This window comes from Oncorhynchus mykiss, chromosome 17, assembly GCF_013265735.2.
Source record: "Oncorhynchus mykiss isolate Arlee chromosome 17, USDA_OmykA_1.1, whole genome shotgun sequence".
Classification (NCBI taxonomy): Eukaryota; Metazoa; Chordata; class Actinopteri; order Salmoniformes; family Salmonidae; genus Oncorhynchus; species Oncorhynchus mykiss.
In genome coordinates, this window is record NC_048581.1 from 10340702 (window position 1) to 10353824 (window position 13123).

A 13123-nucleotide genomic window follows, 5' to 3' on the forward strand; every position below is an offset into this window, starting at 1 on the left:
GCCTGCGGTCCGGAGCCTCTGGCGACGGTCGGCGCTCCGATTCCCCTGGTAACGATCCACGGTCTGGAGCCTCCGGCGACGGTCCACGGTCCAGTTCCACGGAAGCGGAGGGATCCGCGAGTGGAGCGGGGTCTACATCCCGAACCAGGGCAGCCACCGAGGCTAGAAGCCCACCGGAACCCTCACCCATAGAATCAGGTTTTGCGTCCGGAGTCCGCACCTTTGGGGGGGGGGGGGGGGGGGGGGGGGGGGGGGGGGGGGTACTGTCACGCCCTGACCTTAGAGAGCCTTTTTATTCTCTATTTTCGCTAGGTCAGGGTGTGACTAGGGTGGGTACTCTAGTTTTTTTGTATTTCCATGTTGGCCTGATATGGTTCCAAATCAGAGGATGATTGAGGATCATATTTAGGTAGCCTTTTCACAACTGTTGTTTGTGGGATCTTGTTTTTGTGTAGCTGCCTGTGAGCAGCCCAGAACTTCAAGTTTAGTTTTCTTCTGTATTGTTGTTGGTGAGTTTCATATTTATTAAACAGGTGGAACTCTAAGTACGCTGCGCCTTGGTCCATTCATTCAGACGACCGTGACAATGGGGTATTGTGTGAAGATTATTGGGGTGGGGGGACAATTTAATCCATTTTAGAACAAGGCTGTAACGTAACAAAATGTGGAAAAAGTCAAGGGGTCTGAATATTTCCCGAATGCACTGCAATAATAACATGATTTGAACTGTAAAAATTAATGACATTTTAATGTAATTAGAATGAACACAATTAGTCATACGGAGCAAAGTACAGAGAGATCCTTGATGAAAACCTGCTGTTGTTCAAAAAGTAGACATGTTCTTGTCATGAGAATTTTCAATCCCAATAATAATAACTGACAATCAATAGCTCTGACCAATCCCCGAGGTTTGTAAGACCGTGGGTATAATAGTAATTAGTCAAAGACTCAGCTTATGCAAAATTCTTTCACACACAAACAGAAGGTATCCTACGCAACGCACATGCTGTCTCACTACCCAGCCGACAGAGATTAGGGAGACCTCGAGACCTTGAGACGTACTCCATGTCCTCTCCCAAATCTCTAGTCAGGTTGGCACCGAATTTTGCTCAGACAGTCTGTGTTTTAAGATACCATAAAGACATATTGTACAGATATATTGTTTTACCCTAATTCTGACTAAAACTACACTCACAGATATATCATTTTACTGACTACTCAATTTCATACAATTATATGGTTTCAGGGTGGAATATTTTAATCATTCATTTAAACATATAAATCCCATTAACCATTCTTCCACTCCAAAATAATTCCAGCATCCAAACTGCATGAACATGCTGCTCCCCTTATGGACATTTCCACCCACCCCCCTCAACAGACGTTCACTCTGCCCCCCACCTCAATGGTAATTCAATCACTGTTACAGTTGTTAATATGAATATATTATCATCTCTATTTTATCATTATATTTAAATTGTTTTGTTTCACTTTGTCCTCATTGGACATTTACTCTGTCTGACTGCTGCTCCCTCTATAAATATATAAAACATTATATGTTTTAGAAATCATGATGTAATTAGAAAACTGTTGGAACTTTTATATTTCTTGGAACTTTGAGTTTCTGTTTTATTTAGTACATTTTAAATGTGTTCCATTGTGTCTGTGTGTGTGTCTCTCTCTGTGTGTGTGTGTGTCTGTGTGTGTGTGTGTGTGTGTGTGTGTGTATGTGTGTCTGTGTGTGTGTGTCTCTGTGTGTGTGTGTGTGTGTGTGTGTCTCTCTCTGTGCGTGTGTGCGTGTGTGCGTGCGTGTCTGCGTGTCTGCGTGTCTGCATGTGTGCGTGTCTGCGTGTCTGTGTGTGTGTAGAAGCTGGTAGCCGCTTCTGAGAGGAAACAGAAGCCAGCAGGGGCAAAGAGGGCCAAACTCCACAGCACCTCTTCTGGAATGTGAGTGGACATTGAGTATATTTGTCATGTATTAAAACTATGTAGTCACTAGTGAGATTGAATATCTGAGTCTACTGGTCTGGTGCTAGAGAGAAAATCAACTTTAAAAGTGGTGAATTGACCCTCTAACAAAAAACTGACCTCTTCAATACCTCTATTGCATCATCCTCATGAACTGAGTGAAATTCATGTAGAACAGTGTAGTGACCACAGCATGTAGTGGTGGTGTAGGGGAACAGAACAGTGTAGTGACCACAGCATGTGATGGTGCTGTAGGGGAACAGAACAGTGTAGTGACCACAGCATGTGATGGTGCTGTAGGGGAACAGAACAGTGTAGTGACCACAGCATGTAGTGGTGCTGTAGGGGAACAGAACAGTGTAGTGACCACAGCATGTGATGGTGCTGTAGGGGAACAGAACAGTGTAGTGACCACAGCATGTAGTGGTGGTGTAGGGGAACAGAACAGTGTAGTGACCACAGCATGTGGTGGTGTAGGGGAACAGAACAGTGTAGTGACCACAGCATGTAGTGGTGGTGTAGTAGGGGAACAGAACAGTGTAGTGACCACAGCATGTAGTGGTGGTGTAGGGGAACAGAACAGTGTAGTGACCACAGCATGTAGTGGTGGTGTAGGGGAACAGAACAGTGTAGTGACCACAGCATGTGGTGGTGTAGGGGAACAGAACAGTGTAGTGACCACAGCATGTAATGGTGGTGTAGGGGAACAGAACAGTGTAGTGACCACAGCATGTAGTGGTGGTGTAGGGGAACAGAACAGTGTAGTGACCACAGCATGTAATGGTGGTGTAGGGGAACAGAACAGTGTAGTGACCACAGCATGTAGTGGTGGTGTAGAGGAACAGAACAGTGTAGTGACCACAGCATGTAGTGGTGGTGTAGGGGAACAGAACAGTGTAGTGACCACAGCATGTAGTGGTGGTGTAGGGGAACAGAACAGTGTAGTGACCACAGCATGTAGTGGTGGTGTAGGGGAACAGAACAGTGTAGTGACCACAGCATGTAGTGGTGGTGGTGTAGGGGAACAGAACAGTGTAGTGACCACAGCATGTAGTGGTGGTGTAGGGGAACAGAACAGTGTAGTGACCACAGCATGTAGTGGTGGTGTAGGGGAACAGAACAGGGTAGTGACCACAGCATGTAGTGGTGCTGTAGGGGAACAGAACAGTGTAGTGACCACAGCATGTAGTGGTGGTGTAGGGGAACAGAACAGTGTGTGACTGTTTCTTGTGTCCAGGTTGACCCGGTCTGGAGAGAAGCGTCGCCATCTGGAAAGGAAGGGGGCTAAGGCACTGGCCATTAGGGTAAGACGTGGCATTTCAGTAGGGTCAAATGTCATTGTGAACTAAACGTGTGTGTGTGTGTGTGTGTGTGAGGTATTGAGACCAGTAGAAATATTGTGAATATGAATACATTTTCATGGTCTTTGTTTTATATCAGTAGTCAGTATTTCTTTCCTTCCTTATCTTTTCGTCTTTGTTATTTTAGAGCTCCTCCATGTTGGATGTTCTAGACCTGCTGCTGACCAGTCTGAAGGAGCTCACTGAAGAACAGCTGAAGACATTTCAGTCTCACCTGACTACGGTCCAGCTGCCTGGTTTTCCTCCCATCCCAGAGAGTCAGCTGGAGAACACTGACAGACAGGTCACAGTGGATCAGATGGTGGAGAGATATGGCCCTGAGGGAGCTGTGGAGATCACAGTGGAGATCCTGAGGGAGATGAATCAGCATGATCTCGCTAAGAAGTTACAAAGAGATCACAGAGGTAAAACAACAAGCAATGAATCTGTGCTTTAAAAGTTCACTTCCTTGTTTATACATTGAGTGTGTGAATAACCATCTTTCCTTCACTCTACGAGAACCACAACTTGCTGACAAAGTTGAAAATGCAATGTCACCATGGACAACTGTAGAAAAAATAGACTGTTAAAAAGTCATAATTGTGCATCTAAATAATTTCTGGACAAAACTATTATCCCAATGTACATTTTTTGACCAGAGATCTGTTAAATAATCCTCAGCCTGTTGACTTTGTATACTTCTCTTTGTTTTAAATAGCCTTTACCTGGTCGTATTCTGGTTAGTTGAGATACACCGAGTGTACAAAACATTATGAACACCTGCTCTTTCCATGACATAGACTGACCAGGTGAATCCAGCTGAAAGCCATGATCCCTTATTGACGTCACTTGTTAAATCCACTTCAATCAGTGTAGATGAAGGGGAGGAGACAGGTCAAATAAGGATTTTTATGCCTTGAGACAGTTCAAACATGGATTGTGTATGTGTGCCAATTAGAGGGTGAATGGGCAATACAAAATATATAAGTGCCTTTGAACTAGGTATGGTAGTAGGTGCCAGGCCTTTTGTGTCAAGAACTGCAACGCTGCTGGGGTTTTCAAGCTCAACAGTTTCATGTGTGTTTCAAGAACGATCAACTTGACTTGACAACTTGACAAAATAGGGAAGCATTGGAGTCAACATGAGCCAGCATCCCTGTGGAACTTTGTGGAGTCCATGCCCTACGAATTGAGGCTGTTCTGAGGGCAAAGGGGGGAGGGGTGTAACTCAATATTAGTAAGGTGTTATCTCTCTCTCTCTCTCTCTCTCTCTTACAGGAAAGAAACTGAAAAAAAGTGAGTCACCACTGACCTCATCTACTCTCAGTACTTTGTTGAATCACAATTGGCAGCAATTACAGCCTTGAGTCTTCTTTGGTATGACTCTATGAGCGTGGCACAACTGTATTTGGGGAGTTTCTCCCATTCTTCTCTGCAGATTGTCTCAAGCTCTGCCAGGTTGGATAGGGAGCGTCACTGCACAATTATTTTCAGGTCTCTTCAGAGATGGTTGATTGTGTTCAAGTCTGGGCTCTAGCACGGCTACTCAAGGACATTCAGAGACTTGTCCGGAAGCAACTCCTGCGTTGTCAAATAAAATTGTATTGGTTACATACACATGGTTAGCAGATGTTATTGGTCACATACACATGGTTAGCAGATGTTATTGGTCACATACACATGGTTAGCAGATGTTATTGGTCACATACACATGGTTAGCAGATGTTATTGGTCACATACACATGGTTAGCAGATGTAATTGGTCACATACACATGGTTAGCAGATGTTATTGGTCACATACACATGGTTAGCAGATGTTATTGGTCACATACACATGGTTAGCAGATGTTATTGGTCACATACACATGGTTAGCAGATGTAATTGGTCACATACACATGGTTAGCAGATGTTATTGGTCACATACACATGGTTAGCAGATGTTATTGGTCACATACACATGGTTAGCAGATGTTATTGGTCACATACACATGGTTAGCAGATGTTATTGGTCACATACACATGGTTAGCAGATGTTATTGGTCACATACACATGGTTAGCAGATGTTATTGGTCACATACACATGGTTAGCAGATGTAATTGGTCACATACACATGGTTAGCAGATGTTATTGGTCACATACACATGATTAGCAGATGTTATTGGTCACATACACATGGTTAGCAGATGTTATTGGTCACATACACATGGTTAGCAGATGTTATTGGTCACATACACATGGTTAGCAGATGTTATTGCGAATGTAGCGAAATGCTTGTGCTTCTAGTTCCGAATGCAGCAATATCTAATAAGTAATCTATCAATTCCACAACAACTACCTAATAAACACAAATCTAAGTAAAGGAATGGAATAAGAATACATATAAATATATGGATGAGCATGACAGAGCTGCATAGGCAAGGTGCAATAGATGGTATAAAATACCATATATATACATATGGGATGAGTAATGCAAGATATGTAAACATTATTAAAGTGACTAGTGATCAATTTATTAAAGTGGCCAATGATTTCAAGTCTGTATGTAGGCAGCAACCTCTCTGTGTTAGTGATGGCTGTTTAATAACAGTCTGATGGCCTTGAGAAAGAAGCTATATTTCAGTCTCTTGGTCCCCGCTTTGATGCACCAGTACTTCTGTACCTTCTGGATGGTAGCGTGGTGAACAGGCCTTGATGATCTTTTTGGCCTTCCTGTGGTATCAGGTGCTGTAGGTGTCCTGGCGGGCAGGTAGTTTGCCACCGGTGATGTTGTGCAGACCGCACCACCCTCTGGAGAGCCCTGCGGTTGTGGACGGTGCAGTCGCCATACCAGGCGGTGATACAGCCCGACAGGATGCTCTCAATTGTGCATCTATAATAGTTTGAGGGTTTAGGTTGAAAAGCCACATTGTCTGTGTGGGTGGACCATTTCAGTTTGTCCCATGACGTGCAGGTCGAGGAGCTTAAAACTTTCCACCTTCTCCATTGCAGTCCCATCGATGTGCATAGGGGGGTGCTCCCTCTGCTGTTTCCTGAAGTCCACGATAATCTCTGTTTTGTTGACGTTGAGTGAGCGGTTGTTTTCCTGACACCACACTCCGAGTGCCCTCACCTCCCCCCTGTAGGCTGTCTCGACGTTGTTGGTAATCAAGCCTATTACTGTTGTGTCATCTGCAAACTTGATGATTGAGTTGGCGGCGTGCATGGCCACGCAGTCATGGGTGAACCGGAAGTACAGGAGAGGGCTGAGCACGCACCCTTGTGGTGCCTCAGTGTTGAGGATCAGCGAAGTTGAGATGTTGTTTGCTACCTTCACCACCTGGGGGCGGCCCGTCGGGAAGTCCAGGACTCAATTACACAGGGCGGGGTTGAGACCCAGGGCCTCAAGCTTAATGATGAGCTTGGAGGGTAATATGGTGTTGAATGCTGAGCTGTAGTCAATGAACAGCATTCTTACATAGGTGTTGTCCAGATGGGATAGGTCAGTGTGACGGCAGTGTGCCCAGCGATGAATAGTCCTTGTCACGGGTACATCCTGTTTTGAGTTTCTGCCTATAGGAAGGGAGGAGCAAAACGGAGCCGTGGTCAGATTGCCGAAAGGAGGGCAGGGGAGGGCCTTGTATGCATTGCGGAAGTTGGAGTAGCAGTGATCCAGAGTATTGCCAGCGCGAGTGCTACAATCAATATGCTGATAGAATTTAGGTAGCCTTGTTCTCAAATTTGCTTTGTTAAAATCATCAGCTACAATAAATGCAGCCTCAGGATATGTTTTCCAGTTTGCATAGAGTCCAGTGAAGTTCCTTGAGGGCCGTCATGGTATCAGCTTGAGGGGGGATATACACAACTGTGACAATAACCAACGAGAATTCATTTGGGATATAATAAGGTCGGCATTTGATTGTGAGGAATTCTAGGTCAGGTGAACAAACGGACTTGAGTCCCTGTATGTTACAATTACATAATGAGTCGGTATTCATGATACTTACACGCCCACCCTTCTTCTTCCCAGAGAGATGTTTATTTCTGTCGGTGCAATGCACAGAGAATCCCGGTGGCTGTACCGACTCCATCAGCATATCCCGAGAGAGCCATGTTTCTGTGAAACAGTATGTTACATTCCCTGATGTCTCTCTGGAAAGCAACCCCTGCCCTAATTTCGGCTACCTTGTTATCTAGAGACTGGACATTAGCGAGTAATATACTCGGAAGCGGTGGGTGGTGTGCGCGCCTCCAAAGTCAGTGGTATGCGCGCCTCCAAAGTCAGTGGTATGCGCGCCTCCAAAGTCTGCCCAGAAGGTCTTCCTCTTCTGCGGCGACGTTGCTTTGGGTCAGCTTCTGGAATCAGTTCAATTGCCTTTGGTGGTTCGGACAAAGGGTTCGCTTCGGGAAAGTTGTATTCCTGGTCGTAGCGCTGGTAAGTTGATGTCACTCTGATATCCAATAGTTCTTACCGGCTGTATGTAATAACACTTAAGATTTTCTGGGCTAACAATATTAGAAATAATACATAAAAAAAACTCAATTATGCAAAGTTTCCTAAGGACACTCTCTGTCTTGGCTGTGTGCACCATCCCTACGGTGAAGCATGGTGGAGGCAGGATCATGCTCTGGGGATGTTTTTAAGCGGCAGTGGCTGGAAGACTAATCAGGATTGGAGGGAAAGATGAACAGAGCAAAGTACAGAGAGATCCTTGATGAAAACTTGATCCAGAGTGCTCAGGTCCTCAGACTGGGGCAAAGGTTCACCTTCCAACAACAACGACCCCAAGCACACAGCCAAGACAATGCAGGAGTAGCTTCAGGACAAGTCTCTGAATGTCCTCGAGTGGCCAAGTCAGAGCCCGGATTTGAACCCGATTGAACATCTCTAAAAATAACTGTTCAGTGACGCTCCCCATCCAAGAATGTGAGAAACTCCCCAAATACAGATGTGCTATGCTTGTAGAGTCATACCCAAGAAGACTGGAGGCTGTAATCGCTGCCAAAGGTGCATCAACAAAGTACTGAGTAAAGGGTCGGAATACTTGTGTAAATGTGATATTTCAGTTTTAAAAAATTATACATTTGCACAAATGTCTAAACCTTGATGAGGGATTTTTTATTTAAATATGTTTTTGAATAAGGCTGTAACATAACAAAATATAGAAAAAGGGAAGGGGTCTGAATACTTTCTGAATGCACTGTATATCTCAGTTTTGTTTTCACTTTCTAATGATATTCATGGTCTGTCATCTTAAATATTTTCTTAATCAGCATGTGTAATCAAGGTATTTTCTATCCACAGTTACACCACCAGCTGGCAATGCAGCAGGTAAACATCATTTCCTGTCTTCCCCCAAGATATTTAATTGTGGTAGAGGAGAGAGTTAGCTAATAGCAGATATTTTCAGCAAACACAATACTGTAGCTGTTTAAAATCCTAAAGATAAGAGCTAGAAAACTTGAGTTACTTAATGGTGAATAAGTGCTGCAATTATGAGTTAATTGTTCGGGTGCACCTCGACTCCTGTGGTTAAGAGCTGTCCACTTCTTCTTTCCTTGTTCAATTACAGTTTTTAAAGGTAGACTCAGCAAGATGACATCAAGAAACACAACAGGGAACTTATGGTTTACCCACATCAACATACAAGGATCATTCTGATCCTTCAGGACTGTTTATTTGAGTTATTACGATGTCATGTTAAAGTTTTCATTGTTTTATTTTTCTGTATCCAGGGACGAAACCAAATGTTTCTTATCTGCTGCTGGGCACTCTGGCAGAGCTGGTTTCAGAAGAGCTGAAGTTATTTCAGTGGCACCTGATTCATGGTGTGGAGGGCTTTACTTCAATCCCACGGGGCCAGCTGGAGAACGCTAACAGACTGGTCACAGTGGATAGGATGGTGCAGCAATACCACGAGGACGGTGCTGTGAAGATCACACTAGAGATCCTGAGGAAGATGGACCAGAACAAAATGGCTGATGAGTTAGAGAAGAAGTTCCCAAACAATGTCTGAACTGTATACAGTATGTCTACAACTCTATATACATTCGCACATCAAGTCTTCTCTTGAGATGGGCTCTGGGATGGAACAACTGTTGAACATCTGTGGTTGTTTGTGGGGGAAGTGTGGGTAGTGTGTGTGACTGTGGGTGTGTGTACGTATCCCACATATGTTGCTATGAGGTAATGGTGTTAGGGACAATATAGGATGAATCACAATAATTATTTGACAAAATAATAATTGCTTACCAAAAATAAAAAAATATGTCATGCCTGTCCTGGTTATGTGAACTACCTACATTATTACACATGTTATTAGTAAGTTGTGGAAATAAATTAAGATATGAAAGATTTTACATATATATATACAATACTATCGAGGTGAGTGTTGGAAAATGCTTTTGTCAGTTAATCTGTTTCTGTTCTGTGGGTGGAACTGTGTGCTCTTTATAAAGGATGGGACCCAATCTCTCCAAGGCCCTAAGACACAGGTTGAGCAGGGGTGGTCTGACAGTATCTGGGACCACAATCCAACTACGGATGGGGGGAGGTTTTAGAAGGTGGTAAAGTGGAGAACAATTGTAGGTTTACTTAGTAGCAGTGCAAATACCATGGTACAGCTACAGTTGAAGTCGGAGGTTAACATACAATCAGCTTGGAGTCATTAAGACTTGTTTTTCAACCATTCCACAAATTTCTTGTTAACAAACTATTATTTTGGCAAGTCAGTTAGGACATCTACTTTGTACATGACAAGTAATGTTTCCAACAATAAGTTTACAGACAGATTATTTCACTTATAATTCACTGTATCACAATTCCAGTGGGTCAGAAGTTTACATACATTAAGTTGACTGTGCCTTTAAACAGCTTGGACAATTCCAGAAAATGACATCATGGCTTTAGAAGTTTCTGATAGGCTAATTGACATCATTTGAGTAAATTGGAGGTGTACCTGTGGATGTATTTCAAGGCCTACCTTCAAACTCAGTGCCTCTTTGCTTGACATCATGGGAATATCAAAGGAAATCTGTAGACCTCCACAAGTCTGGTTCATCCTTGGGAACAATTTCTAAATGCCTGAAGGTACCATGTTCATCTGTACAAACAATAGTACGCAAGTATAAACACCATGGGACCACGCAGCCGTCATACCACTCATGAAGGAGACGCATTCTGTCTCCTAGAGATGAACGTACTTTGGTGGGAAAAGTGCAAATCAATACCGGAACAACAGCAAAGGACCTTGTGAAGATGCTGGAGGAAACGGGTACAAAAGTATCTGTATCCATACTAAAACGAGTCCTATATCGACATAACCTGAAAGGCCGCTCAGCAAGGAAGAAGCCACTGCTCCAAAACCCAAATAAAAAAGCCAGACTATGGTTTGCAACACGGGGACAAAGATCGTACTTTTTGGAGAAATGTCCTCTGGTCTGATGAAACAAAAATAGAACTGTTTGGTCATAATGACCATCGTTTTGTTTGGAGGGAAAAGGGGGAGGCTTGCAAGCAGAAGAGCACCATCCCAACCGTGAAGCACGGGGGGGTGGCAGCATCATGTTGTTGTGGTGCTTTGCTGCAGGAGGGACTGGTGCACTTCACAAAATAGATGGCATCATGAAAATTACGTGGATATATTGAAGCAACATCTCAAGACATCAGTCAGGAAGTTAAAGCTTGGTCGGAAATAGGTCTTCCAAATGGACAATGACCCCAAGCTTACTTATAAAGTTGTGGCAAAATGGCTAAAGGACAACAAAGTCAAGGTATTGGAGTGGCCATCACAAAGCCCTAACCTCAATCCCATAGAAAATGTGTGGGCAGAACAGCTGAAGACATTTCAGTCTAACCTGACTAGTGTCCAGCTGCTTGCCTTTCCTCCCATCCCAGAGAGTCAGCTGGAGAACGTTGACAGACAGAACACAGTGGATCAGATGGTGAAGAGATACGGCCCTCTGGCTGTTTTTATTATTACAGTAGATCACAGGAGTGAGGTGAAAAGGGTGTCTCTCGTAGCAGAAAAAAACCTGCTACATTGTCTATTTGTTCATAGTATTATGTACACTCAGTGTATACATTATTTAGTGTTTATTGCATTCAAAAATGTAGAAAATTGTGTTTATAGCATTTAAAATGTAGAATAGTGTTAAAAACGTAGAAAATGATGTTTATAGCATTTGAAAAAGCATTTGAAAAAAACTACTTGAAATTTCTCCATCCCCATACGATAACAGAGACACACCTCAGGATTCTCTGATTATGGCCTCACCGAGGACAATGACAAACCCATCGATGGACTTGTGTTGTTATTCTTCAAACCACCACATGAACCTGGATGGGACTCCACACTGTATGACTTGTTGCGGCCCAGGAACGTTGTGAGGGACCAGATACACATGCAGATTAGATTACATTTCAATAGTAAACATGTTAACGTCATTGTCACGTTCTGACCCTAGTTCTTGTGTTATTTCTTTGTTTTAGTTGGTCAGGACGTGAGTTGGGTGGGTATTCTATGTTTTGTGTTTCTAGGTTGGGTTTCTTGTTTGGGCCTGATATGGTTCTCAATCAGAGGCAGGTGTTAGTCGTTGTCTCTGATTGGGAGCCATATTTAGGTAGCCTGTTTTGTCATTGTGGGTGATTGTCTATGTGTAGTGTCTGTGCACGATTGTGTCACGGTTTGTTGTTTTGTTGTGTTCAGTTTGTTCCATTAAAATGACAAACACTTACCTCGCTGCGTATTGGTCCTCCGATCCTTCTCGCTTCTCCTCGTCAGATGAGGACGAAGACAGCCGTGACAGTCACGTTAACTTCTTTAGTAATGTTTATCAAATGGTAATTCTGCTTGTCTGCAGTGATTGATTCCTATTAAAGACAACTCGGACTGCCAAAAAATCTGCTTTGTAGCTCAATTTACATTTAAAGGCAAAGTTCCTGCGTAAGTGGAGACTGCATTCACATTAAACGCTGCATATGTCGGGTCAATCAGAAATGACCTTTAAATGTCAAACACGCTATAATGCACATCTTCCGTGGTCCGGATTGAATCTAGCCCTAAGTCACACTTTGCCTCATAATGAATAACGTACTTTAGGTGGAGAAGGAGTGGAAGGAACAGGAGGCAATGTTGAAGGTAACACCTGACTCTGAGCCCAAATCAGATGTACAGCCTCTCTGGACACACAGTACACCTAATACAGCCCAAGGAAAAACACTGAAAGACTGTCATATAGGATGCGGTACTGTCTTGCTTGTAATTAATGTGTTTTTGCTTTAACCTAACTCACTGGGCACAGATGTCAGTTCAACGTCCAGTTTTGATTTACATTTTGGTTGAGTTGTTAACTAACGTGAATTTAACGTGAAATCAACAAAAAATGTCACCATGTCGTTGGATTTTATTTTAAAAGTTGGGTGAAAAAAATATGAAATATTATGTTGATGACTTTTTGCTAATCCAATCAGCTTTCCATTTTTTTTTCTTCATGATTTGGTTGGGTCTAATTGTGTTGCTGTCCTGTGGCTCTTTGGGGTCTGTTTTTTTGTGTGGACCAGTTTGCTTAGGGGATTCTTCTCTGGGTTCATCTCTCTGTAGGGGATGGCTTTGTTATGGAAGGTTTGGGAATTGCTTCCTTGTAGGTGTTTGTAGATTTTAACGGCTATTTTCATACCCGGGTATTGGCCTAATTCTGCTCTGCATGCATTATTTGGTGTTTTACGTTGTACACAGAGGATGTTTTTGCAGAATTCTGCATGCAGAGTCTCAATTTGGTGTTTGTCCCATTTTGTGAATTTATGGTTGGTGAGTTGACCCCAGTCCTTTTTTGT

The 13123-nt window shown here is 43.2% G+C and overlaps 2 protein-coding genes across 3 annotated transcripts in view; one reads left to right on the forward strand and one right to left on the reverse strand.

Annotated features, from left to right (window-relative positions):
- Window positions 1-9536, forward strand: part of LOC110518417 — a 36864-nt gene extending 27328 nt beyond the window's left edge. The window contains exons 10-17 of one of the 2 annotated variants that reach the window (XM_036948909.1): window positions 1320-1408; window positions 1868-1947; window positions 3206-3272; window positions 3457-3733; window positions 4587-4604; window positions 8594-8620; window positions 8862-8870; window positions 9025-9536. In XM_036948909.1, the coding sequence (XP_036804804.1) occupies window positions 1320-1408; window positions 1868-1947; window positions 3206-3272; window positions 3457-3733; window positions 4587-4604; window positions 8594-8620; window positions 8862-8870; window positions 9025-9305 (848 nt within the window). In that variant the 3' untranslated portion in view covers window positions 9306-9536. The remainder of the gene's footprint in view (window positions 1-1319; window positions 1409-1867; window positions 1948-3205; window positions 3273-3456; window positions 3734-4586; window positions 4605-8593; window positions 8621-8861; window positions 8871-9024) is intronic. The other variant, XM_036948910.1, reaches the window with a different exon arrangement.
- LOC110518414 (NACHT, LRR and PYD domains-containing protein 1b allele 3) overlaps window positions 1-13123 on the reverse strand; it is a 309469-nt gene that overhangs the window by 242043 nt on the left and 54303 nt on the right. The window lies entirely within an intron of this gene.